Raw genomic sequence first — 26,948 nt, forward strand, 5'->3', positions numbered from 1 at the left:
TGGCCCTTCCCACAGGCCCTGTCCTAGGTGCTTCCCATCCAGCATTCATTTCACTGTGTAATCTTTTTTGAGGCGCATTTTAGTCCTTTTTGTGGGCCAGGGACAGGAACCTGTGCAGCCTCTCCCAGCCTCACCCAACCAGTAGGTGAGCAGCTGGGATTCAGTCTTGAACCCCTAGCTCACAGCTGCTGCTGCTGCTGGGACCCTTCCCGCTGGTTGTTGGGACCCTCAGGGGCTTCCTGAGGGGCAGGCCCAGGGTTGGGTAGAGGAGCTGCCACGTCCTTGGTGCTGCTGGATCCTGAGCTCCGTGGCTTCTTGGCAAGCCATGTGATAGTGGCTGGTGGAGGGCTGGCAGGCAGCGGGCCAGGAGAGCCCTGCCGTGGGTGAGTCAGCCTGGGGATTGCTGTTCTGCCCCAGGCAGGGCCAACCCTCAGCTGCCAAAGTAAGCCAGCCCCACATGGCCTTTCCCAGCTCCCGGGCACTGCCTCTCGCAGGCTCAGCAGGTGTGCCCTGCAGTCTCAACATCCCCAGGGGTCCCCTGTCCTCCTGGCCTGGAGCAAGGGAAAGGGCCTTCCACAGCTCACTCCGAGGCTCTGTGCCCCACCCATTGGCCCTCCTGTAAACCAGAACCCTGAGACCCTCCCCCTCCCCAGAGAAGGCACCAGGCGTGTCAAACCATAGGCAGGGCCAATGGGAATGCCCGTCGCAAGGCCAGGCAAGACCAGGAGCACTGCTCTGCTGTGTGACTCTGGGTAAGTTTTGTTCCATCTCTGAGCTTCTGCCCTCAGGCCCATCTGCCAAACCCACCTCGTGATGATGTATGTCATTCCCTCCAGCAGTGACTAGTAGGAATGCTGGGTGGCTGTGATTCAGTGAGGCACCAGTGGAGGCGGCAGTGATTGGGGATGTGGAAGTCAGAGTGCCGAGCCTGGGCCTGCGGAGAGACAGACCACTTCCCCAGGTCAGCATCCAGCAGCCCCGCATCTGCCTATGCTGTGGGGCACAAGTCTGCGGTTTTTGGTTTGTTGTTTTGTTTTTGTGGTTCTGGGACTTGAACCCAGGACTTCACACACACTAGGTAAGCACTGAACTGCATTTCCAGCCCTTTTTACTTGGTTTTTAGACAAGGTCTCACTGTTTGCCAAGCTGGCCTTGAACTTGCCATCCTCCTGCCTCAGCCTCCCAAGTGACTGAGATTGCAGGCAAGCGCCACCTTATCCAGCTTACAAATCTGTTTGTGGTCTTTAACTCAGTGCACAGTGGAGAAAAGAATAAAGGAAAATGAGCAACCTGGGGCCAGAGAGGTCTGGGCATACATCCAAACTTGGCAGATATGCTGTGTGACCTCAGACAAGTTGTTTGCCCTCTCTGGGCCTCAGTAACTGTGATTTCATCTATGTGGCAGATGACTGTGGAGAGAAGTGCTTTGTCCTCACTGAGGGGTGCCAAAGGCAGGGCTCTGCACAACAAAGGCAGGAGCTACTATGCCTCCAAAACTTCTTACTGGGGGCAAGCATTTGCCTTTGGGCAGAGGCCTGGTCCCAGGAGTCTTGGGTGCTAGGTGTGTCTCCTGCACAGGCAGCACATCCCTCCATAGCAGAGCCAGCCTGGCCATGAGTGTGTGTGAGTGACTTCGTGGTGGACCCAGTTCCCAGAGACCAGGAAAGGGGAGCTGGACTTGTCTCCCTGCAAGACCCAAGTCAGGTCAGCAGCCAGCAGGAAAGAGGAGCAGAAAGCCCCAGCCACCCCTGTCTGCTTCCCGGACAGGACGTGGTGCTGAGTAAACAGCGCTGAGCGGAGTCACCATTCCGCTCTGAGTCACTGCTCCTAGCGACAGCCACAGCGTGTTTACAAACAAAGGCTCTCCCCGGCCAGGCCTGCCCACCCGCAGAGGGTGAGGAGCGCGCCCAGGCGCCGCCCGCCGGCGGGAAAGGCTTGCGCCTGGCACACACCTGCGGGCGCGAGTCCCTGGTGCCGGCCTCTGTGGGCGTGGCCAGGGCGGTCCCGCCCCCGGCTGGGTGCAGAGCACTCGGCGAGTGGGGTGCTGTCGAGCTGGGTGTCTCCGCCTCTCAGGCCACCTGAGTGGTGGGAGTGCAGGCGCAGCCCCCCTGGCTGGCCCCGGCCCCAGCCCCCTCGTTCCAGGCAGTGACAGTGATGTGGCGCATCATGTGGCACCAGGCCGGCAGGAAACAAAGGGCCTGCTCTCCCCCTGGCGGGGGGCCGAGCGGGGGAGGCGCCCCGCGGCTCCTCCCCTCGAGCCGGCGCCACCTCCCCACCTCCCTGGCTCCCGCATTTCTGAGCAGCAGCTGGTGCTGCCTCTGCGACTTTGCTGTGACTCAGGCCCTTCGGTCCTCCCAGCCCTTCCCGAAGCTCAGTGTCCGCCGCCCCAAGGCACCCTGCCTTGTTTGGGAAGGAGTCGCCCTGACACGGGGCCCCAGGCCAGGCTGCGAGCCGGTTGAGACCGGGAGAACCCGAGGGTCATGGACTTGGGAAGCTGGTCAGGTGGGTGTTAGAGAAGGACAGGCAGCGGGTGTTGGAGAGATGGTGCCTGCGCTGGGCCAGGCACCCGGATGTGCTCAGTAAGGCCGTCCGGCAGACGCACCAACACACAGCACCCGAAAGCAGCCTGGGCCCTCCTGGGCCCCTGCCCCTCCTCTGCTCATGCAGCTGGCTGCTTCCTCCGCAGGCCTCTCTTAAGCCCAAACACGTTGCCCCAGCAGGAACCCCTTTCCCATCCCCTCACCCCTTCCACGCACTGGGCCCCAAAGTCACACTTCATAGACAAAGAAACTGAGGCGGAGGGAAGGCCCTCCCCTCCCGGCCCCCTGCATTTCATCCAGAAGCCCCCTGATAGATAAACCTGCCGCTGCAGCCCCACTACACCAAGCCACGCCTACTGTCACGTGCCAGACAGTGGGTAATGCAGGGGCCGGCCAGAGGCTGAGAGCAGGGACAGTCCAGGTGCTGGGGGAGGTGTGAGGTGCAGATCTGTGAGGCCTGCTGGGAGCTCAGCCCATGGGGAGTGGGCCATGCCTGCCTGGCCTGCCCACCCTCAGCCTCTCCCCTGTCCCAGGATGGAAGCACCCCTTGTGTTTGCTTTTGTATCATCAGACACCTCTGAGTTCCCCACAGGGCTGGATGCCACTCTGAGCATAGGGGAGATCCCAGGCTGCAGCCCCGCCACAGTCTGCCTGTCCTGTGCGGGACACCAGGGCAGGACTCCAGTGACTGCGGGGCATAGTCAGTGCACGCAGTGCTCTTGTGCCCATTTTACAGATGAGAAAACAGGAGACAGGGCCTCAGGCCTGGCAAGGAACAGGACACTTGTCAGTGAACAGGGGGAAGGGGGCATACTGGCAGGGACAGCCAGGGCTGGTGTCATGTGTCACAGGGGTCCAAGAAAGCTGCTCTGAACAACAAATGCTGAGAATACAGGGAACAGCCTGGTTCCAAGCAGGGCCTGCATAGAGGCCAAGATCAGAGCTGGCATAAGTGGCTGCCTGGGGCAGGTGAGGATGCGGAGCTTCTAGGTGGGGCAGGAACCAGTGGAAGGGTTGTGGGGCCTGGGGTTGCTCTGGCTGCAAGGCTGTTTCAGGGGCCCACCTGAGACCCTAGGCTCCATGTCTCTGATATCGCCCAGCCCTGCCCAGCTCCCTACCCCTGCCCGTCCATACCCCACCCCAGGGGTATCCCTGAAGTCCTCTCTTCTGTGGAGGAAGTTCTGCAGGAGCCCTCTAGGGTGAGAGTTCAAGGAAGAGAGCTCCGGTAACACCAGCTGGGAAAGGGGAAGGGAGGAGGCTCAACCCCTGCACATCCAGCCCACCCCCACATATCAGGAAACCGAGGCCCAGGGAGCAGAGGAGGCAGCCCCGCACAGGGACAGGAACTGGGTCTTGCTCCCAGGCTCGAGCTGCCTGCTCAGCCAGGCCCTGGCACCCCACAAAGCCACCTAAAGAGGATGTGAAACAAGAGGAACAGGGTGAGGGTGCTGGCAGCTGCATCTGGAGGTGATGCCAGGTCCCAGCCATCCCTCCAAGTCCTGGGCCCCAAGGTGCCTTCTGGAAGGCTCCGGAGTCCCTGCCTCCATGGCTCTGCACACCCAGCCCAGGGCCCTCCACTTACTCCTGGCGTCTGTGAACCTCCTAGCCAGGGTCTTGGCAGCAGGGGGAGCGGGGGGCTGTGAGGAAGTAGCCTGGCTTCTCAGCCTGCCTTCACCTGGGACCTCTGGGCTTGGGACCGGGTCTCGGAACGCTGATGGAAGCAGTCTGGTTCTTGCGCCTGCAAAGGGTTCTCCCTGGAGGTGGTGGGCAAGCCCCGGCTCTCTGGGCCTCAGTTTTCTGTCAGGCAGGTGCACTGAACTCCTTGGAGACCTTGCGATGCCCGGTTTGCAGCCAGATGAGAAAGCAAGAGAAGGGCAGGATGGCCTGAGGAAGCCGTCCCTGTCACAGCCACCCTTTCTCCCTGTGGTCCAGCCTCCCAGGTGTTTGCTGGTGTCTTTTCTGAAGTGCTGGTGATGGTGGTGAGATCGCATTTTTAGTACAGTACTCAGTGATATGAGCAGCTGGCAACCCTAGCTTGGCCCCCCCAGTTTAAAATCAAATCCCACCTTGGATGCCAGGGACAGCAGAACCCCGAGATCTGGTGGGCAGGGCCAACTTCCAGGAAAAGTAAGGGGGAGCTCTCCTGCCTCCTCCCACAGCCCCCTGCCACGGGACTCAGGTGGCCCTGCCCTGCCAAGCCCTGTCCTGATCCCAGAGCCTTGGACACACACACCCTGTGCTCTGTGTGTCCCTTCATAGGCTCCCAGGGCAGAGCAGTGGGCACAGCAGAGGGGAGAGAGCCCAGGGGAAGAGCTAGGCCAGAGCCACTCATGGGTGGCTGCCCCGTGGCCTGGTAGGAGCGGGAATTCCTAGCCCTGCCTGTCACAGGAGCAGGTATGACAGCCATGTGGTGACACCAGGCCTGGGCACTTGAGTCCTTGACTCCACTAGGCAGGCAGGCAACAGGCACACTGGCCGCGGGCCTCCTGAGAGCCCACTCCCCCGCTGGGCTCCTGCCCTGCCATGGCCCGGGAAGCAGGCCAGGCCCGTGCCAGGTCTGCCCTGCCCAGGGGGAGGAAAGGCTCCGTGTTCTTTGCCTGCATCTCAGTGGTGACTGCCAGGCGGTGGGCTGCTGCCCGCCATGCCATTGTCCAAACCCCCATGCCTTCGCCAACACTCCTGCTGGCACCCGCCACTGAGGTGAGTCTGAGGGGAGGCCGGGTGGGTCACAGGGCCCGGCTCAGGAGTCGGCTTCCTGGGCTCCCCGTCCTTTCCTGTCAGAACAGGTCGAAGGAGTTTGACTGGAGGCTGCTGGGAGTCTCCAAGTCACCCTTAGTGCAGTGAGGAGGCTGGGGACATCGCCCCTGGTCCCATGTGCCGCCTTTCCCAGCCCCGGTGGGTCAGTGCAGGGTGGTGTGGCTGCCCCAGCTTCGGGGTCTTCTCCTGCAGCGCTTTGTTTCCCAGGCTCCGCCTCGTGTCGTGGTGGGCTCTCCTAAGAGTGTGGTGGCCAGGTGACTATCATCATTATCCTTCCCATTTTCCTAACGAGAACTGGGGTTTAGGGAGGTGAGGCAGAGGATTGGAGGAAGAAAGAGCAGGAGCTTGAACTTGAATCTGGACTCCCAAGTCAGAGCCTGGCCCCTGGGGGCTGGTCCTCTAGGTCCTGTTGTGCTGTGACAGAGTCCAGCCAGCACAGGCGACCTGGGGACTGGCAGATGGCTGCCCACTCTCCAGGGAAGGGCAGATGACAGGATGCAGAGTGTTGGGGTCCCTGCTGGGTGTGATGGGTGCTTTTCAGGCAGTGTCGTCTGCTGCCCCGCACAACTTGGGACCAACGTCATGACTGCCCGGTCCCAGGCTGGGGCATAGGTTCGGGGCTGAGACTGTGGGGCCCACCGGTGGTGTCTTCCTCAGCCACGTGTGCCCAGTGCTCCCACCGCTGCTCCACGCCCCAGCGTGGCGGGCTCTGGGAGGGCTGAGTACTGTCTCAATCTCTCCGTGGCCTTCCTCTTTCTCCCTCTATTTTGGTCCCAATTTCAAGTCCGTCTCCTTTTCTGTCTGTCCCCTCTGCCTCTCTTCCCCCTTCTTCTGTGTCCAGTCCAGCAAGTCCAGGCTTTGGTGGAACTTGTTGTGGTCGCCCTTGACAGTAACCCTGTGAGCTCGAGACTGGGTGATAATGATGTCACATCCTTCCGCCCTGTGTGGCCTCCTGGGGGTCTTGATGCCTCAGTTCCTACCTCCTGACCAGCTCTGAGTTCAGCCTGCAGCCCCTGTAGACACGCCTGCCAATCGTGGGGGTAGGAGGAGGCCACCAGAGGGCCCAGGAGCTCAGGTAGAGGAGGCGGGGCCCAGCAAGGCCCACCCAGTGCATCACCTCCTGCCAAGGTGTGTGCTCACCCACCCACACAGGGCCATCCCAGGACCCAGGCAGGCCAGGAATGGTGATGTCCCTGCCTGGAAGTGACACAGGGGCTTGGCCTGGCCACACCCTCTCTGTGTCCTCCCTGGGCTCTAAATGTAGAATTCCGGAGAGGCACATGAGGGTGACCTCCACCTGCCCGGCAAAAGGAGAAATGTTTTCCACCGCACCCAGGCTGCCTGGGAACCTGGCTGCTGCCCTTACTGGCTTTGGCCCAGTACAGGCTGGAAGGGCTGATGCCAAGGCTGTGGTCGCCCCACATTGCCTGTGCCCAGTTCTCACTTCCAGCTGCTGCCTGCACCCTGGGACTGGAACGCCCTTCCCTGGGACCCAGTGCAAAGGCAGGCCTGGGTCCTGGCTGGAACATCCACCGGGCATCAGGTGTGGGCACCAGTTGTCAGGTGCTCACCACGGGGGGTGGCAGGCTTCCAGCAGCGGCCAGAGAACCCTCTGGGGACCTGCAGCAGTTGTATGAGCCTTGCTGGGTGGGGACTTTGAAAGATCAGGACCTCTCTGGCTGCTGTGTGTCTGGGAATCCATTGATGGTATAGGGGCAGACACAGCCACTGGGCTTCAGTCCACCTTTCCTGTGAGTCGGAGGTGGACCTTCTGGGGCCAGGGAGTGATGGACAGTGCCCAGGGGTCTGTAACAAACTCCAAGCCCATGTCCCAGCTAAAAGCAGCAGGGTCAGTCAGCTTCCACCCAGCCTCTTGTGGCATGTGGGAACACAGACCTGGTGTGGTCAGGTCATCTGAAGTCACAGGAGGAGCCGGAAATGTGGATTTTTATATGAAATCACCTGACCTTTTACTGTTGGCTGAGAAATTTAAAAACACTTTGCAAGCCAAACAAAACACACGTGTGGCTAGACTTGGCCTGCCTCTCGTCTCCAGCTGTCAGTTCACAGCCTTGAGAATTTCCCTTCGAGGAACATCTCAGCTGCATGAGATCTATACAGCTTTGTTCTCGGGGGCTGTTGTGCTCCACCCCCCAGGAAGGGCAGATACACTCCTAGGGGTGGGGGGCTGGGAGCAGGATGAGGGAGGAAAGGAGAGACACGGCTCCAGAACCCCCACTTCCTGAGGGGGACTCTTGCTCTCCCTGGACCTTCTAGCAGGTACCCAAGTACAAGGGGCAGCATTAGCCTGTGCACCAGGTTCCTCCAAGGCCACAGGCTGCCCATGGCCCCCACCTCCCTTTGGCAGCCGTATCCGGACAGTGGGACTCATTCTCCCAGATGCCCATTGCCTGCACCCCAAAGTGGGGCCCCCAGCCCCTTTGTCCTGGGCATGGAGTGAGGTGTCACTACCTTGGCTGGGGTCTGAAGTTTGTGGCCCTAAGACTGCTGGGAGTGTCAGGGGCATATGAGGGAAAGTCTCAGATTGAGCCCTTGTTGATTTTTATTGTGGATAATTCCAAATTGACATAAAAGTAGAAAAATGGTGTAAAGACACTTTGCTTTAACAGTCACTCAGCTTTAACAGCCTGCGGTCCCCGTTTCCCACCATCCCCCAGGGGACAACATTTACACAAATCCCAGGCACACCATTCATCCACAGATACTGTAGTATGTAACTCCAAACGTAACCTCAGTGTCATCATCACATCTAAAAAAGATTATGTCTAATGACTTCAGATGTCCAGTAGAGTTCAAGTACAGTAGTCCCTCCTTATCAGCAATTTTTGTTTTCCATGGTTTCAGTGTCCCAAGGTCAACCCAACCATGATCCAAAAATATTAAATGGAAAACTTTAGAAATACAAATTGAAGAGTTTTATATTTCATGCTGCTCTAATCAGCATGATGAAATCTCACACTGTCCCTTCTGCCCACTGGAACGTGAAATCATCCCTTCGTCCAGTGTGTCCACACTGTATACACTACCTGCCTGTTAGTCACTGAGCCCCTGGATTATCAGATTGCTGTGTGGTATTGTAGTGCTTGGGTTCAGTATTGTCCTCAATTTCAGTTATCCACTGGGAGTCTTGGAAGATATCCCCTTGGATAAGGAGGATCCATTGTAATCACAGTTCTCTCTCTCTCTTTTTTTTTTTTTTTTTTTTTTTTTTTTTGTTAATTGTTGCCTTGTTCAAATCATGATCCAGAATCCAGGCATTGCATTTGGTTGGTATCTCTTCCCTTCTGTTAATGTATAGTTTCCCCTTTATTTTCCCTGAGGGGTATTTGTGGAAGAAACTGATTGTCCTGTAGAGGTTCGTGGAGCCTGGCCTCTGTAGGTTGCATTCTGGTGTGCATCTAACATGGCCCTTTGTCCCCCATGAGTCCCTCAGATGTTGGCTCCATGCAGAGGCCTTTCTGGATGCAGCTTTGGGTTCCGGCAAGCACATGTGCCACGGTGCTGTTCTCCCATTGTGGCATGTGCTGCCCTTGTCTCCTCTTTTGGATGGTCCCACCCTTGGTCAGGGATCTACCTGTGGGGAGAATTCTGAGGGAAGCCACGTTCACGTGAGCCTCGGGAGAGGCACCCAGGGAGTCAGCCCCTCATGGTGTGGGCCACATCTAGGCTGCAGGGTGAGGCACTGAGCACCCACACTGCGCGGGGGTTTCCACATGCTGCCTTGTCAGCTTTTCCCCCTTAATGAAGAAGAAAACTCTGCTTGGGAGGTGAGGTGACTTTCCAAGGAAGAGGGGAGTCACAGAGTAGGGAGGGACTGGGCTTCCCTGGATCTTAGGGTGTGTCCATGTGTGCACTGAGAACCAAACAGGCTCGCCAGGAGGGGAACTTCATAAAAACAGGCAACCAGAGGGGCTGGTAGGGAGGTGAAGGGGACCCCCACGTCCATGACCTGCAGGTGGGTGGAACAGGAGGCAGTCAGGCCAGCTGTGTTGGGGGATGTTGAAGGCCCCCACCTGGACCTTCAAGGTTGGAGGGGTGGCAAGGCCATGTGTGTCAGAACTCGCTGGAGTGGGCAGGGCCTCAGCCCGGGAGAAGGAGGTAAGAGCAGGGGCAGGCCATCAAGCCAGCTGTAGGTGCTGGAGTCTGAACTCCTGCAGGGCTCTGAGAACCTGGCTGCAGGAGCAGGTGGCATGCCCAGTGCTCAGGGCCGTGTGCCCCAGTCCCTCCTCTGATGCACCCACCCACAACACCCTCCCTGGAGGCAGGACCGGGATGCCTCCTTAGCAAACCTCTGGGGATCTTAGCCCCATCTTTTTAAAACAAAACACCATTTATTACACATGTGTAGTTACAAAGGTACTTCAGAAAAATTAGAAAATTCAGAGAAAATGTAAAAACACAGCGCCACCTGGAAATAACCAGTGTGTGGAGACTTCCTTACCTCACAGCTCCAACAGAAGTGTGGGGCTTGGCACACAGTAATTGTGCAAGGTGTGCTTGTGGGAGGGTGTGCTCTGGGCCTGTTCTCTACTTTTACACATGGGGAAACAGAGGCCCAGTGTTTTGGGACAGTCATGGAGAGGTTGGTGGCATTGCAAGGGCTGCTGACAGTGATCCCCAGCCTCTGTGAAGACTCAGGTGCGAGCCAGAGGTTAGATGTGAGAAAGGGTCCCTTTCATTCACCATTCTACACATGCCCTCCAAACCCCCGTCCTGACCCTGCTGCTAACCTCCAGGCTCCTGCTTCCCTCCTCCCTGCCTGCCAGAAGGAGTAGCTGAGGCTCCCTGGCCTCAGCAGCCTCCTTTCCACCCTGACTGCTGCCCCAGTTCCATGAATTCTCAAGCCACCAGCAGCTCCAGCTGACCTGGCTTGGGGCCAGGGGCTCTGCCAGGCATCTGTGGCTCTTGATCCCTCCCTCCTTGGCATTCCCAGGCCTCAGCCCACTCTGTGGTTCTCCCCCAGCTCCCTGGCTGCCCTTCCACCTGGACCCCTTCTGTGGGGGCCATAATACCCAAAGGGGCTAGGTCTTTTCCTGGAAAGGGTAAGGCACCGCCCTCCCTCAGCTCCACACCGCACCCCAACCCTGCTGTGCACCGAGGCCACCAGCACGTTTTCAGTGCTCTGCTGTGAGCCCACAGCCACGCGCAGGCATCAGTGCGGCACATCAGTGCCCGATGTCACCCTCCCAGCCACTCTTTGAGGAAGTCGTTCTCATTACCCAGATTTTCCAGATGAAGAAACTGAGGCGCCACGCTCCGCGAGGTTAGGCAACTCAGGGAAGGCCGCAGCAGGGAGGGGGAAGCGGTCTGACTTCAGCACACACGGCAAGGCGCTCCTCACGCCTACGGCACGCAACGCCGGCGGCTCCACTCGCGGGACCCGCCGTCCTACGGCACTTGCGCTTGGTCTGGCCGGTCCCGCCCCTCGCCCGTTCCGGTCCCGCCTCCCTCCTGGTTCCGCCCCCCGCCTGACGTCAGCGGGGCCGGGCCGCGGGCGCAGAGCGCAGGCAGCGCGGAGCCGCGCCGGGCCGGCCCCGCGCCCGCGCCGCCCGGTGTCCCGCGGCCCGCCGGCCGCTCGCGCCGCGGCGAGCAGTCCATGGTGCAGCGCATGTGGGCCGAGGCGGCCGAGCCGCTGTTCCCGGGCTCCCGGCGGAGCCGCAGCGTGTGGGACGCGGTGCGCCTGGAGGTGGGCGTCCCCGACAGCTGCCCGGTAGTGCTGCACAGCTTCACGCAGCTCGACCCCGATCTGCCGCGTCTCGAGGTGAGTGAGCTGTACTTCCCCAGGGAGGACCGGACGGCGGCCCAGCTCCTTAGCTGGCCACCTCCCTCCAGCAGATGCATGGGTTGGGGGTTCCTTCTGCAGTAATCCCCCTCCTGTCTCCAGCCCCAAGGCAACAAGGTGGGCATGGCGGCTGCCAGCACGCCTGTCCAACTGTTTAGGGTCTAGAGCTGAGTTTGCGCGCCCCTTCAGTTCGTGCTAGTGCCTGCTTTCCCCAAGCCCAGGTGTGGTGAGCCCAGCTCCCGCAGGGCAGGTAAACCTTTTCCCTGAGCACTGTCACCTTCTTTGTGGCCTATGAACTTGCCAACCACAGCGACCTGGCCTGCACCGCATCGTGAGACTTCACGGTGCAGGTGTCCACAAGGGGATTGGGGTGGCCGAATCCTGGACTCCCCAGGTGACTGAGACTGCAGGGGCCTTCTGGAACAGATATGGGTCTGGCCTCCCTGAATATAGCAACGCTGCTCAGCAGGCAGGGGAACAAGGCGTGGTTAGCTGGCCTCCAACATGTGAGACCAGGTGTCTAGGCAGTGAGAGGACAGGACACTTGGCAGGGTGTGATTCATTTGCACCTGATTAGATAACATGCCCACATCCTTAATTCACAAGGATTTGGGAGGATTCAGAGAAGGGGGGTTGCTCACCCATCATGAATGGAGGCAGGAATAGCAGGTGAAGGCTGGGACTCTTGATTCTTTTGTGTCCTGAACAGGGGCAGGGGCAGCGGGATGGTGGGTGATGTCCTCTGCCCCAGGCTGACTGCCCCTCATGCGCAGCAGAGGCAGTGGAATCAGAAGCAGCCCCCTCACCCCGCTCTGCCTAGATAAGGCCTGGACAAAGCATGTTTCTCTGCCCAGCTTGGGAGCTCTGTGGGGGCACCCCAGGCCCAGGAGCACTCCAAGCTTGGCCAGTGTTCAGGCTAGGCCTGACCCTCACCCCCAGCTTAGTCCTCATGGCGGCTGGAGCAGGACCCCTGGGAGCATGGGGGTGGGAGCCCTGACACCAGCCCAGCACTCATCTGGCTTTCATTATGTCTGGCAGCGCCTTGGGCTTTGTGTGCTGGGAGGGTCTGGCCTGAGTGCTCTCAGGGGCTGGGCAGGTTCCTGGCTGGGGTGGGGCCACTTCTCTCTGACTCTGTCCATCTGCATCCCTGAGGAGCCCAGGGAGAGGCAGAGCTGAGCTCCCTCCCTGCCATGGCTGTCCGTGGCTCATTCCGCTCTCCCTCCCCGGGCCTCAGCACCGAGGTGCAGCTCAGAGCTGCTGTTTAGAAGTCAGAGGGGAAGCTTCTGGCTGGGGCAGGAAAGCCAGGGTCCTGGCAGGAGAGGAGGCCACTGCCGGAAACCAAACACAATGACCATTTAGCATGGGCCTGGGGAGGGGGTGGGGAAGTCCCTGTCATTCCTGCCAACCACCACCCTCCACCCCGCCGCCATCCTGGGGCTGATTTCCTGGTGGCTGCAGTGTGCCAGAGCTGAAGTAGCCCTGCTTGAGGTCACTGTCCTCTCTGGAAACCACCAGGCAGTCTGCCTCCCCACCTCCATCCTTCTTCCCACCAAGCCTCTGCTGGGGTTTCCCTCTCTGGGGTGCCAGACGTCCTTGCACATCTGGTCACCCACCTGTTACCCCGATTTTTAGCCAAGCCACAGTGGCCCAGCCCAGCCTGACCTGTGCTGTTCCATGCTTTCCCAAGGCCACCAGGTCCAGCCCCTGCCTTGGGTCAGTGGTTGCTCTGCCTGGCCCAGAGCTTGAGGGTCTGCAGTGCCTGCTCTCTGTGGGCAGCAGAGGAGGTGGGGTAGCCAGTCTCCAGCACGTGGGGCCAGGTGTCCAGGCAGTGAGAGGACAGCGCCTTCAGACCAGGGACGGTATTCATCTGCCTGGTTAGAAAATGTGCCGACATCCTGAATCTGTAGGGATTTGGAGGCTTCAAAGAAGGGAGGTCATTGTCTTCGTCCTCCCGGCCTAGACCAGCCTTCAGGAGGTGCCGACCCCACCTTCTAGGAGCCTGGAGGCAGACAGGTGAAGCCCTGGACCTGGACACACACGGCCAAGGGTGTGGCCAGGATGCGAACGTGGGCTGTGCTTCCAGTGGGTGCCTGCTGTGTGCTGGCACTGGTGGGGCTCCGATCGCAGTAGGGCAGCTGGCTGGAGGACCACAACCTGGGGGACCAAGCCCAAAGGCTGCAGGCAGTGAGGGACAGGGAGGGTTGTTCATATTCCAGAGGAAGGTGGCGGTGCTGCAGGCCAGAGGACCCTGGGACAGCTTCCAGGAGGAGGCAGGCCACAGGAGACCCAGTTTTTAAAAAATAGCTGACAGGAGATAGTGCTTCCTGGGAGGCCCTGTGCTAGGTCATTTACATGCATTTTGTCCTGTGGGGTCAAGACTATTAATAGCCCATTTGACAGATGAAACAACTAATTAGACTGCAGCAGGCAATAAGCTGTGGAGGCAGGCGGGCCCAGGAGCCTTCCTGAGAGGCTCAGGCTTCTGCCGTCCCAGGGGCCTCTCCCCCAGTGCTCCGCCTCCTTCCCCTGCTCTCTGGGCTCCTGATGGTACCAGGCAGCTCTGCAGCTCAACCCCAGGGCTCTTTAATACCTTTGACACTGGAGAGCCAGGGGCACAGCCTGAAGGGCCCCGTGCACCATGATCTTCCCGGAGGGCTTCCTAGCTGATCCAAAGGCCCAGCTTTGCCGCCCAGCAAGTTCATGACCTCAGGCCCCCAGGACCCTCCTGGCGGCTTTTGCTTTGCTTCTTGGGGGACTGAGGAAAAGAGGAAGGAGGGAAGCAGATTGGCTGGCCTGGGTCCTCTTTCCCGCTCCAGGTTGGGGACCCTCAGGCATGCAGGGCTCTTCCCAGGAGGCTCAGGGTAGCCTGGAGATGACGGCCTGGTTGGCAAGCTCAGGAGGTGTCAGGCTGCAAGCAGGCAGGCCGGAGCCTGGTCCTCAACCTGGAGGTTGAGCAGTTTACAGGCCTTGTCTGTGTGGCCATGAAGGGCACAGGCAGACAGGCTCTGAAGGAGCCCCTGGGGAGGTCCAGGAGGCTCACCCAGGAAGTCGAGGACTGGCTCCCAGAGGCTCCTGGCCAGCTTCCCAGACAGCTCCCACAGCGTGGCACCCCTGTGCCATGGCCACCTTGTCCCAGGGCTGGGCCTCCAGCCTCATAGGCCCAGAAACACTGTGTTCCTGTAGACGCACCTCCAGGGTGGCGACCCTCCCCAACCCCACTCTGAAGAGATGGAAGTCGAAATCCGCCAGCTGTCATGGGAGGAGCTGAGCCTCCAGCGACCCAGTTCCTCCAGGAGGGAGAGCACGAAGCGGGGCTGGGGGCGGCCTGGTGGCCCCTGCACTGGGGGGTTGTCAGCGAGGCCCTCCTCTGCTGTCTTGCCTCCTGCTGTGCAGTCGGCCTAGAGGCGTAGGTTCATCCTTCTGAACTGAGAGGCAAAGATCCTAGAGTCTGGGTGGAGGATTTCCTCGTTTGTACAGCAGACGTGATGCTGGTCCGTCCCGTTAGGGTCCTGGTCTGGACAAGTGAGCTGGCAGGCGTCTGCATGGGCCTGGCACGGGACTGGAGCTGAACAGGCAGCAGCAGCCACAATTAGGTTTTCTGAGCAGGTGCCAGGCAAGTGCCCTGGACTCTGGGGCACACCCTCTGGCCTGTGAGCACAGGGGCTCCCAGGCCTGGCTTTGGAGCCGGCCTGGGGCTGTGGTGCCATCAGCCCTTCTCCCATGTCCACAGCCTCCATCAGGTGCAGGTGTCAAGCCTGGCCAACCACACCCACCTGCAGTGACCTGAGGGAACCCTTCCTGTTTCTGCCCTCCTCTACCTGTGCATGACAGGGGCTGGCCCTGCTTTGAGGTTGTAACCGTGGTAGGAACAGCAGCCAGGCCTGGGTGTGTCCACACACGCCAGGGTTCAAATCCCTGCCCTGGCTGCCATTTCCTGGCTCCTGACCTGGGTGCACCGCTGCCCAGCTGTTTCCTCATCCGTCAGGTGGAACTGGGAGGATTAGATGCAATGAGTGGGGGAAGGACCTGGCACCAGACGTGCCCACGCCTGCTGTGGCCTGTGGTGCTGGTGGTGGCTCTGGGCCTTCAGTCCCCTTTCTTACCCACTTCTGGCTCTGGTGGATTGCTTGCCTGGCAGTCAGGAGCTGTCTGTGAGCAGACAGAAGCACAGTGTGGACAAGGCCAGTGGGCCCACCCAGTTGTAGGGCCAGGTCTCCTTTTCCCCACTCTTTAGCCTCCTTTGATGCTAACATGACAAGTCACAGGGCCCAGGCTGGCAAAGAGGGTCCTGGGACTGTGGGTGAGTCTCTTTAGGAATTCAGCGCAGGCTGGTCACCCCACTTCACTGTCTGGGATCATGGAGCTTCCTCAGTGCCTTTGCAGTCATGGGCCCAGCTCGCCTCGTTGCCATGACAGCAAAGCACCCTGTATCAAGCCCAGTGGAGGCTGCTGTGCTGGGGACCAGAAGTGTAGGTGACCCCACCCAGGGCTGGCCCCACATTCCTGGTGGGGTCCTGTCCATGTCCTGGGTCTCAGAGTTGGGGGCAGGCCAGGGCGGAGGGGCATGATGCTGGTGTTTCATCCCCCTCCCTTGTTGGGGCTCACGGCCTAAGAGCTGAACCAGGCCCTGGACATACTCTACTGGTCCCCTCCCCTGGGCCTCAGTCTCCAGCTCCATAAAATGGGGAGGGTGCTTGGCCACCGAGGACCTGAAGAACCTGGGGTTCTGACACCCCTGTCCTGTTCTGGTTCTGGGTTCTGCGTTCCAGTCAAAGGCTGAGTCAGGGAGCTGCCCCCCCACAGAGTTTGGGCAAGTCCCCTCCTGTAGATTTTCAGAGCCTCCGATGGGCCTCACACAGGCTCCCTCGAGGTTTTCCTGCCCAGGGTTCATTGCCAGCTCCTGGGGCTCTGGCCGGTCAGGTGCTGCCCCCCTGCTGCCTGGCCATGCACACTCCACCCCCTACCAACACCTGTGGAAGAGCTGCTGTCCTCTCCACCCACCAGGCCCAGTTGGACTCAGGGCCCTTTGTGAGGGATGGTTCACAGGTCTGGTGGGCCCTGGGGCAGGACCTGGGTGCCCAGAGCTTCAGGATGCTGACAAGAGGCTGGCCAAGGCTCCATGATGGCCCCTGGTGACTTGCTGGCCCCGGGCAGCAGCTCAGGAGGTGCAGTGGGGTCCCTGAGGGCTTAGTGCCACCCCACCCAAGTGGAGCGGACCTTTCCATGTGAAGGGAGGAGACAGTGGTTCAGGCTCTGCCCTCCTCCCTGAGCCTCAGCCCTCGGTGTGTGCGGGTGGGAGCCACTGGTGGGGCAGAGGGCAGAGCTGAGGTAGCCCGTGGTGGCCATTATTCCACCTCAAGGGAACCTAGGCTCAGTGGCGATGGCTCCAGCTGGAGGAGACAGCTGGTCAGGTGACTTACTGACACCCAGGCCCTTTTACTTCTCCCTGTCCCGAGGGCCCTGGTCTGTGCCCCAGCAGACAGGAAAGTGTGGGGCCGTCTCTAGGTCCCCAGGGCACCGCTGCCCTGTCTGCTGACTCAAGTCCATTCAGAGGCACAGCTGCTGACGGGCCCTGGGGCCCTGGGGACCTGGCGCGTGCTGGGAGGAGGACAGGAGGATCCTCCCCTGAGGACACGACAGCCAGCCGTGTGGCATTCTTTCCTCCTAGGAGCTCAGCACGGCCGCCTGGTCGCCTGCCTGTCGCTGCCCTTGGGGAGACATTTCCTCTGCCTCAGCTGTTTACGGGCCACTCCTCTCCGCCCGCTCCCAGCTCCCCGGGGGCCTGGGCTGCCCACATGGGCTGTCTGCTCTGCTAGCAGAGCCTGGCCTGTGGGAGCCTGGTGGTCCAGAGTGTCCTAGGGACAGATCTCAGGGCTGTCGACTGCTTTCTGTCTGTCCCTGGAAGGGGCTCAGAACAGGAACGTAGGCCCGCACCGCTGTCTTCTGCCCTGGTGAGGGTGCTGGGCCCAGCGCTGCTCGGGCATCGACTTTATTCCTGCTGTTCTTACTCCAGGAAACCAGGGAGCTGGAGCAGCTCCCCATCTGTGGGCCCGGGTGGTGACACCCCATGGCAGGCATGCGTGGTGCCGGCTTGCACCCCCAACCCACGCCCAGCAGACAGAAGGGGCCCCTCGGGTGGGGGAAGGGCTCAGGATCACATGACACTGCACAGGGCCAGGGCCAGCTGCTGGGCTGCCCGCCGAGGCCAGCGGCTCACTGAGGAGCTGCTATTTAGACTAGCTCTGGCATGGCCGAGGCCACCTGGCCCCAGGCTCTCCTCTGGGCTGGCCTGACTGGACACTGATGGAGCCCTCCTGTGACTGGTACTGTGTGGGCTCCCGAGGGGTTCAAGTTGAGTGCGCCGTGGCACGTGGGTCCCGCACGAGATCCCCGAGCTGCTGCTCGTGACGGGCCCAGTGTAGCTCAAAGCCCTGGCCCAGGAAGACTCCCCAGCCAAACCTTGGACTCTTAGGAACCCTGCGGAGACAGGGTGACAGGGACTAGGTCTCCCTGGCCTCTGAAGCTCATCTCCTCCAAGGCCGGTTTGTGTGCAGGGAAGGGAGAATTTCTGTCCCATTTTCCTGAAACTGAGAGGAAGGCCCTCCAGCACGGAGGCCGGAGCTCCCAGGCACGGCCACCTGGGCTGTGTGGGTGTGCCCGCAGGTTCCCAGCTGGCTTCCAAGAAGCGAGGCTGGCCCTCTCTCCAGGGGGGAAGAGGGTCAGGAGCCCATGTGATGTCCACAGCTGTCCCATTGATAGAGAGCCCAGAGGGGAAGGGCAGAGGAAGTAGGCTTCTGGAAGGGGGCTCCTGGGCTTCCAGAGGCCCTGAGGGCAGGCAGGAGGCACAGGCCTGGGTTACAGCCCACAGCACTGGGCCTAGTCCTGTCTGGACCTTAGAGAAGGGCGACAGAGGCCCAGGCTAAACTCGCTCTTTCACCTGGGCCTTCTGGGATCCACACCCACCCGAGCAGTGGCTTTGGTCGCACTGACCACGTGCCAGTCTTGCCCTTCCCAGCTCCTCCCTAAACTCTCAGAGGTCAGCCTCTGGTCCCTGTTCCCACCGCAGTGCATCCCTTCCCTGGACAGTGAGGTGGGAGCTCACTGTGCAGCCGGGGTGACCGTGGCTAATCAGGATGCAGCCCCCAAGCTAGCTTGCCCGGTGGGTGGAGCCCGTCTCCTTCTTACCCCGGGGTCTGGGAGCAGCCAGAGGCCCCCTTTCTGCCACAGTCCTGACCCTGTGTTTAAGGGGTTCGTATCTGCGGCACCACTCATAGCCGCCACTCTCCCATGCAGAGGAACAGGTAGGACGGCTCTGTTGCCCAAGCGGGCACAAGGGCGTGAATGAGCAAAAGGGAAGGAAGTGGCCCTGACATAGCGCTCAGGCGCCACACACCTGCCCAGCCCCGTGATGCTGACCCAGGAGCAGCTCTTCCCTGCAGCTGGGTCCGCTGGAGACCCTGGGGGCAGAGGAGAGGTGGAGCGGGATGGCTGCAGGACTCGCGTCCTGAGGAGGTGCCTCGTGGGGAGCCAGATAAGCAGGGCCTTGGGGTCCTAGGTAAATGGTGATTTACCTGAGGCAGCTTGGTGATGGATCAGCTGCCCCTCTCAGTGGCACTGCCCATCTGTGAAGAGGCCGAGCACAGTGCCCATCCTGGAGAGAGGATGGCACGAGGGGTGGGCCAGTCCTGAGCAGGAGCAGCTGGTTGGGAGTTGGGGAGCCCAGGGGCCCATTGCATCTGCACCCCAGGATGTTACTGAGTGGGAAGGAGAATGCAGGGCGGCAGCCCCTGCCCTAATGTTCTCTTTTTACCGGGGCTTGAGGTCTGTATGGCCATCCATCTGTACCTCCTCTTGGGGACAGAAGGCTGCACAGACCATCTCCCTCTGGCAGCAGCCAGGAAGGCCCCTGACGTCTGGGCCCACTGCCGGGCACTGTCTTGCAGAGCTCTACGCAGGAGATCGGTGAGGAGCTGGTCAACGGGGTCATCTACTCCATCTCCCTGCGCAAGGTGCAGCTGCACCACGGGGCCAGCAAGGGCCAGCGCTGGCTCGGGGTGAGTGGGCAGGGGTCTCCATTCAAGCCCAGGACACAGAGACCGAATGGCAACTGTGGCAGGCTCCTTCCCAGAGCTGTCCTGCACCGGGGTCCCATCCCTACCTGAGAAGACTGGGCCTGTGCTCCTGCCCCCTCCCCAGGGTCCCGCAGCCCCAGGTCAGGTGCAGAGGCCCTGCTGCCCGTGGTTGAGTGTCGGGGAAGCCTTCGCTTCTCGTCAGGCCGCATTTGCACATTTCGCGTTGGGTTGCCTGGGTTTAACTCCCTATCACGTACGCTTCTCCGCAAGTCGCCATCCACAGAGGACCTGCAGCTGTTCAGCCCCCTGCTGCTGTGCTGGGAGGTGACCTCCCTCTGCGTCATGTCCACCCAGGGACCACCCACCTGTGCGTCCTGATTGCTGATCCCGCCCCCCCAGGACAAGCCCCATCTGCTCACCTCTGGATGGGGCTCCTTAGGACTCCCTCGGAGAGGTCCACAGTAGTCCGAGGCCACGATGGCTTCACGTGCACTGGCCAGAGGAGTCTGTGGTTGTGACCACTCCCATGCTTCAAATTCTACTCCTAAAGCTGAGACCCTTTTCCACTAGAGACCCTCCTGTCCCAACTCTGGCCACAGGCCACTGAGACCTTGGGAGTTGGGCCTAAGCTCCAGCCTCTGCGCCCTCGGGAGGCTCGTGGTGCTGCTGCAGCCTGTCCCTCCCTTGTCTGCCCCAGTGTGAGAATGAGTCGGCCCCAAACCTCTACGAGACCTGCAAGGTGCGCACCGTCAAGGCAGGCACGCTGGAGAAGCTGGTGGAGCACCTGGTGCCCGCCTTCCAGAGCAGCGACCTTTCCTACGTCACCGTCTTCCTGTGCACCTACAGAGCCTTCACCACTACCCAGCAGGTGCTCGACCTGCTCTTCAAAAGGTGAGCCCCGCCCCCAAGCCGGGGACGCGCCCCTCCTGGCAGGGTCAGGGAGTGCGGTACCCCTCTGAACCCCAGTTCACTCGGGAAATTCAGGTGCTCAGAGCACCAACCTCCTGAGCAGCGAGGACCAGGTGGCATGGGTCCTGAGGTGCCTGCCTAGCCTGGGGCTGTGGAGGAGCTGCCCAGGGCTGCCTGGGGCAAAGCAGTTTCCCCACCTGTAAAGGAAGGTGCAGAGTCCATCTGGTGGGGGGACTGACATAGCCAGAGCAGGGACCCCTGAGGTGAGCGAGCGCCCCAGGCCCGCTGAGGTACTGGGAAGCAGCCGATTGGGCTCATTCGTTCAGTGAGCACGTATGCAGCACCTGCTTTGTGCAGGTACTTTCCAGGCACTTGGCATGATTTGATGAAAAAGGCAGGAAGCTCCCTGCGGTCCTGGGCCCCATTCCTGCTGGGGGTCAGCCAGTAACCCTAGACGTCATAAGCAGGTACGGTAGATGTGACGCCCTCACGGCCTCCCCTAGATACGGCTGCGTCCTGCCCTACTCCAGTGAGAACGGCGGGCCTCAGGAGCAACTTAAAAAGTAAGTGAGCCTTGGGCCGAGGGCGGGCTTCTGTCCCCAAAGGAGGACATCGGGCTGTGCTTGGGGAGGGGTGGGCAGACACTGGCCTTCAGTTCTCTCTGGCAGGTCTGGGGCTTCACCTGTAGGAGGAGGACAGAGCTGTGTGTGAGGCCCCAGGCCTTTTGGGGGCCAGAGGGGAGGCTAGGGCCCAGAGCCAGCCTGTGACCCTCTGGGCCCACCAACCTGTCCTGTGTCCAGGCTGGACTGGAGGGGTGGGGAGCAGCAGTTCCTGCTCAGCTCCTTGGTCATGGGTACCCAGCTGGTTCCCAGGGGAACTCAGTGACGCAGGGGACAGGCCATGCCCAGCTCACAGAAAATGATGTCACATGGCAGCATGAGCCAGGTTGAGGTGTACTCGGCCCTGTGAATGCTAGGCAGGAAGACAAACCTTGGTGGAGTTTGCACTCCAGGGAGAGGGGGCCTAGGAGGCAGACAGGAGCGGAGGCCTCCCTGCGGAAGGCACGTGCTGGTCGCATCATTGCTCCAGGGCGCCCTCCAGTGGAGGTTCTTTGCAGCCCTGCCTGGTGACCTGAACAGCCAGAGGGCCTTAGGCTGGGTTGGACTGGCCTCTAGAGGGACAGGGGAGGCACAAGAGCCATCCCCACAGGGGGCTGTGGGAGGCTGTAGGGTAGGAGAGGCCAGACCTCTGACTGCTGCCCACGCTCCTGTCCCCAGTGCCATCTCCTCCATCCTGGGCACCTGGCTGGACCAGTACTCAGAGGATTTCTGCCAGCCTCCAGACTTCCCCTGCCTCAAGCAGCTGGTGGCTTATGTGCAACTCAACATGCCTGGCTCGGACCTGGAGCGCCGTGCCCACCTTCTTCTGGCCCAGCTGGAGGACCTGGAGCCCAGCGAGGCTGAGCCCGAGGGCGAGGAGGCCTGGGGTGAGTGTCTAGGGGCACGTGAGGGAGCGTCAGTTGGGGCCTGTGGGGAAGAGGCGCCAGGACTGGCGCTGGCCAGGAGCAGAGATGAGCCCTGCTGGTCGGGGTGCAGTGCGGTCTGGGAGGCATCCCGGTGGGCTTAGGGCAGGGCAGTCACGTTGGGTCTGTGCCCCTGCAGCTCTGGCACCAGCTCCAGTGCTAGCTCTGAAGCCAACCACAGAGCTGCAGCCAGAGCCGGCTCCAGCACCAGCCCTGGCACCCAGTCCAGTGGCTGCACCAGCCTCAAAGCCGGAGCCGGCTCCAGCACCAGCCCTGGCACCCGCTCCAGTCGCAGCACCAGCCTCAGAGCCGGAGCCGGCTCCAGCACCAGCCCTGGCACCCGCTCCAGTGGCAGCACCAGCCTCAGAGCCGGAGCCGGCTCCAGCACCCGTTCTGGACCAAGAGCCAGCGCCAGCACCTGCTCCAGAGCTTGAGCCCATTGCAGCACCTGCTCGGGAGCCCGACCCAGCTCTGTCACAGACTCTAGAATCAGAGCCCACCTCAGCACCAGTGCTGTCGGCAGAGCCTTGCTGGCCTTCCCCTGTGTCCACGGAGAACGGGCTGAGCGAGGAGAAGCCTCATCTCTTAGCATTCCCTCCCGACCTGGTGGCAGAGCAGTTCACGCTGATGGATGCGGTGAGTGGCTGTGTGGGGCTTGGGCAGGAGGGAGTGGCCTCCCTCTGTCCTCAGCCACACAGACCTGCCATTCCCTGCTCCAGAGCCATGTTGCCATCCAACTCCGAGCTCCACCTGTGCAGCACTCTTGCCCTGGGCACATTCCTTAACCCGTGGCTGTGGGATACCCCTGCTTCACCATAGAGTGACCGTGCAGACGCAGCTTGGCGGGCCTGACCCAGGGAGGACAGGTGCTCACCAAGATGCTCTCAGGCCTACAGGCCCCCAGCATCTGCCCAGCAGGCCTCACCAGCCTCAGCACTTATTAGGCACCCGCCGTGTACTGTCCTGGCAGACTCCAGGCAGAGTTGTAGAGAGTGTGCACGTGCACATAGAAGGCAGAAGGTGCCCCGGGCCTCAGGCAGGAGCCGCTTCCTGGTACTTGGACAAAGATTGGCAGAGAAAATGCCTCGCTTGCTTTCCTGCCGTGATTTCACCCTGGGTCCCTCATGTACAGGGTGTCCTGGGTGGTCAGGGAACAAAACCCAGAGATTCCCACAAGGTCAAGCGACATCCTCAGCTTCCTGAGCTCCAGCCCTGACCTCGGGGCTCCAGTGTAGGCCTGGGGGACAGTGGTCTACAGCAGGGCTGGATGACACTGACCCTCCTCCCCAGGAGCTGTTCAAGAAGGTGGTGCCCTACCACTGCCTGGGTTCCATCTGGTCCCAGCGGGACAAGAAGGGCAAGGAGCACCTGGCGCCCACCATCCGTGCCACCGTCACCCAGTTCAACAATGTGGCCAACTGCGTCATCACCACCTGCCTCGGGGACCGGAGCATGAAGGCCTCAGACAGGGCCCGGGTGGTGGAGCACTGGGTTGAGGTGGCCAGGGTATGCTGTGGGGGAGCCCAAGGAGCCCCCTCACCTTCGCTTGCTCTCAGTGGTGTGTGGCGTGTGGTCTGAGCCCCTGCACGGACCCCAGGCCGCTCCTCCCCAAGACCGTGCTGGCCTCGAGGCTACCCAGGCACTCACTCCCCCAGGGCTCTGGCATGCCCCCATCTCAGGAGGCGGCCCAGGGGTCCAGGCAGGAGCTGGCAGGAGCCCCAGCCGTGGCTCACAGAGTGCTTGTCCCCAGGAGTGCCGAGTCCTGAAGAACTTCTCCTCTCTGTATGCCATCCTCTCCGCCCTGCAGAGCAACGCCATCCACCGCCTGAAGAAGACCTGGGAGGAGGTCTCCAGGTGGGTGCTCCCTCCAGGAGTGTGGGTGAGCCGGGGCAGACGTTGCCCCCCGAGAGCCTCTGCCCTGAGGCCTGAGCCCCTGGAGGTGTGTCGGTGGGCTGCTCAGCAGGTCTGCGTCGGGCCTCCGCTTCCTCCCTGCCAGACCCCGGGTGGAGCCAGCGGGGCAGTACTCACGCTTCCCCCTGTGACCAGGATTGTGTCCCGCCAAAGTCAGAACTGGTGAACACAGCTCTCAGAAGAAATAGGGACGGGGTCCCCCTTGCGCCAGACAGAGCTCCCCTCCGCAGGCCACGCCCCGAGGCTCTGGAACCCGTCTGCAGCCCATTTCCCAGGCAGTGGGAAGGCTGTGCTCTAAAAGAAAACGGGTTTGCCCTCACATCCCTTCCCAAGTGTCACCTTCTGTTCCCTCTTCCTACAGGGACAGCTTCCGAATATTCCAGAAGCTATCTGAGATCTTCTCTGATGAGAACAACTACTCCCTGAGCAGAGAGCTGCTCATCAAGGTTAGAGGGGCCCTGGGGTAGATGGAGAGGGAGACAGGCCAGGGTGTCAGATCCTTGTTGAAAGTTTCCTTGAAAACTTCCAGACCTGTCTCCTCTGGATGAAGGGAAGAGGGATCTGTTTTGGGACAGGAGGACACCACTGTTCCTGAGGACAGAGGAGTGGGCAGGGTCAGCTGACCTGCAGCTCTCTACTGGGATGTAACCTGCAGTCTGTAGGGTGGTCCGAGGGTGTAACTGCCTCCCCCAAGCCGCCCAGCCTGTGCCTGAACCCAGGCCCCTGTCCCCAGTTCTGTGCAACTGCACGGCCCAGGGGGGACGCCTGCCAAGAATTGGGAGCTGCATGGAGTGTCCAGGGGCCAGCCAACCAAAGGAGCCACCCGGCTTGGGTCGAGACCTCCAGGCTGGGGAGGCAGGTCTGACTGCCCTTTGTGGCAGTGGGCTCTGCCCCTAGAGCAGAGGCTGCTGGCGGGTCAGCACACACTCCTTGGAACAGTGTCAGGTGCTAGGTGACCCCCCTCAGAAGCCTTCCTGTGAAGGAGCAAGCAGCGTCTCCACCTCAGTCCCCCACTGACTGGTTAGAGGTGGCCCCAGGGACACCTGAGCGGAGGAAGTCAGAGTTCTCTGCAGGGGAGTATTGCCAGGGCCCCACGGAGAAGGGGGCCTTTGCCTCAACCTTGGGACCCACCTCACGGGTGGAGCCTTCTCAAGGGCTGGGGCCGGCAGGAGCCAAGCACCTTGTCCCTCTCCCCCTGAGGTTCAGCTCATCTGGGGACCCTGGGCTTACAGAGCTGACGTCAGTGAGGAGTGGAGAGAAAGGCTTGTTCAGTGGGACAGGGTGACCCAGGGCCCACTGGAAGGGACGCTTTCTAGCTCGGTTCAGAAAGAACCCACCTTGCCGAGAACAGAAGTATCCCACGTAAGAAATCCATGCCTATAGCATGTGGGAGCCTCGTCAGGGTTCTAGAAGCCGGGAGAGGCTGGAGGCCTCTGTGGGCCTCAGTTTTCTCATCTGGCAAATGGAAGAATACCAATGCCAATTTGCGAGGTGATGAGGCTCAAGCGGGAAAGGAACCCGCGGAGCTTGGGCAGGCTGTGGCAGAGGGCGAGTCAGGACGGCACCGGTGCCAGGAATCTGTCCCGAGCCCCCTCTGCCCCCACAGTGCAGTCCTGTCCCTACTTTGTAGACGAGGAAACTGGCACAGGGAGGCCAGGCCGCCAGCCCAGGGTCCCCAGCAGTGGCTGCCGGAGCAGGGCCTGGTGCAGAACCCAAGGCCAGCGGCAGCAGGAGCCCTGGCACCAGCCCGTGGGCCCAGGTCAGGGGTGCCGCGTGGAGGAGGCGAGGGAAAGGCTTCTGACCCCGTCCTCCACCCTGGCAGGAGGGCACCTCCAAGTTTGCTACCCTGGAGATGAATCCCAAGAGAACCCAGAGGCGGCCGAAGGAGTCGGTGAGTGGCCATGCCCACGGCCAGGGAGGGATGCGGGTGCAGGGTGAGCTGTGGAGGAAGGGGCTCCCACAGCCCTTCCTGTTGCCCCAGAGCCTGAAATGCCCCCTTAGACCTGATCTCCTCTGGACCCAGGCAGGGCCAAGCCCTGGCCAGCTGGCATCGTGGGAGGATGAGCTAAAGCCCCCAGACCCAGGGTCTGGCAGAGTCCTTAGGGGTGGGGGTGATCAGGGATCACAGAACCTTGGGGATCTGAGGACGTGACCAGAGGCAGATTGGGGTCCAGGGAGTCCAGGAGGGGGAACTTGGGCAGAGGTGGCTGAAGGTTCCCAGGCTGCTCCCAGTGGGAGGCCAAGTGCGGTCAGGGTCAGTCTAGGAAGGCTTCAGGGCAGGGCCTGGGCCCTGCTTATCACCCCACCCCCTGCCACAGGGTGTCATCCAGGGCACTGTCCCCTACCTGGGCACGTTCCTCACTGACCTGGTGATGCTGGACACTGCCATGAAGGACTATCTGTATGTGAGTGAGCCCAGGGCCGGGGCTGGGGCTGGGGCAGGGAACTGGGCTTGGGGGGCTGGATTCGAGAGCTGCTGACCCTGAGCCCTCGGTGCTGGTGAGAGCTGGTGGCCAGTTTGCAGGCGGGACAGAGAGCCCTCAGGTGGTGGCCAGGGCAGGAGAGTGAAGCAGGCCCTGAATCAGGTCAGACCGCACGTGGTGGCCACACAGGGCCGCCTCACCAAAGCCTCAGTCTCTCCCTTGTCCCCAGAGGGGCTTGAGCTAGAAACCCCAGAGCCTGGCCTGTGGGGCACCCCGACCCTGGCGGCTCTCGTGGTAGTGCAGAGGAGGCGGGGGCTTGAGGGAGGAGGGGCACTGTGTGAGGGACCCTGGCTACTGTCTTGCAGGGGAGGCTGATCAACTTCGAGAAGAGGAGGAAGGTGAGCAGCTGCACACTTGGTGGCCTGAGCGGGCTGGGAGGCGTTGGGGTCTAGGCTGGCTGTGGACTGGCTGTGGGACGTGGAGGAGCCCGGAGGCGACAGGGGACCCCAGCAAAGCCCCAGAGGCAGCCCTCCCTGGCCTGGCCTGGCCAGGCCTCACCCTCCTGTCCCGCTCTGCCCAGGAGTTCGAAGTCATCGCGCACATCAAGCTGCTGCAGTCCGCCTGCAACAACTACAGCATCGCTCCTGCCGAGCACTTCGGGTCCTGGTTCCGGGCCCTGGAGCGGCTCAGTGAGGCCGAGAGGTGAGGCTGGGCAGGAGCTAGGGACTTCGAGGGTGGCCTGTCCCTGGACTGGCTCCAAAGAGCTTGGGACCTGAGCCTCTGGTCAGGGTCAGACCTGTGGCCTGGTGACCAGGAGGGCCAGGGCACCCGGGCGCAGCCGCGGGGTAGGCCCTGCAGTCCTGCCTGCCACTCCTGCTAGCCTCACGGCACCCCTGCCCGTAGCTACAGCCTGTCCTGTGAGCTGGAGCCCCCCTCTGAGTCTGCCAGCAACACCCTCAAGACCAAGAAGAGCACCGCCATTGTGAAGCGCTGGAGCGAGTAGGTGCCGGG

General features: G+C 61.4%; 1 protein-coding gene across 6 annotated transcripts in view; it reads left to right on the plus strand.

Moving 5' to 3' along the window:
* The window catches only part of Ralgds (ral guanine nucleotide dissociation stimulator), a 40,895-nt gene that overhangs the window by 10,248 nt on the left and 3,699 nt on the right, over positions 1-26,948 (plus strand). The window contains exons 1-14 of one of the 6 annotated variants that reach the window (XM_047524863.1): positions 5,000-5,240; positions 19,044-19,154; positions 19,870-20,063; positions 20,549-20,644; positions 21,359-21,567; positions 21,743-22,239; positions 22,894-23,109; positions 23,354-23,457; positions 23,876-23,960; positions 25,337-25,405; positions 25,833-25,919; positions 26,303-26,335; positions 26,518-26,639; positions 26,847-26,936. In XM_047524863.1, coding sequence (XP_047380819.1) covers positions 5,064-5,240; positions 19,044-19,154; positions 19,870-20,063; positions 20,549-20,644; positions 21,359-21,567; positions 21,743-22,239; positions 22,894-23,109; positions 23,354-23,457; positions 23,876-23,960; positions 25,337-25,405; positions 25,833-25,919; positions 26,303-26,335; positions 26,518-26,639; positions 26,847-26,936 — 2,090 coding nt within the window. In that variant the 5' untranslated portion in view covers positions 5,000-5,063. Of the gene's footprint in view, positions 1-4,999; positions 5,241-10,808; positions 11,080-19,043; positions 19,155-19,869; positions 20,064-20,548; positions 20,645-21,358; positions 21,568-21,742; positions 22,240-22,893; positions 23,110-23,353; positions 23,458-23,875; positions 23,961-25,336; positions 25,406-25,832; positions 25,920-26,302; positions 26,336-26,517; positions 26,640-26,840; positions 26,937-26,948 lie in introns of those variants that run through there. The other 5 variants (XM_047524862.1, XM_047524865.1, XM_047524864.1 and 2 more) reach the window with 5 other exon arrangements.

The sequence above is a fragment of the Sciurus carolinensis genome, chromosome 14 (assembly GCF_902686445.1).
Source record: "Sciurus carolinensis chromosome 14, mSciCar1.2, whole genome shotgun sequence".
In the NCBI taxonomy this organism is placed as follows: Eukaryota; Metazoa; Chordata; class Mammalia; order Rodentia; family Sciuridae; genus Sciurus; species Sciurus carolinensis.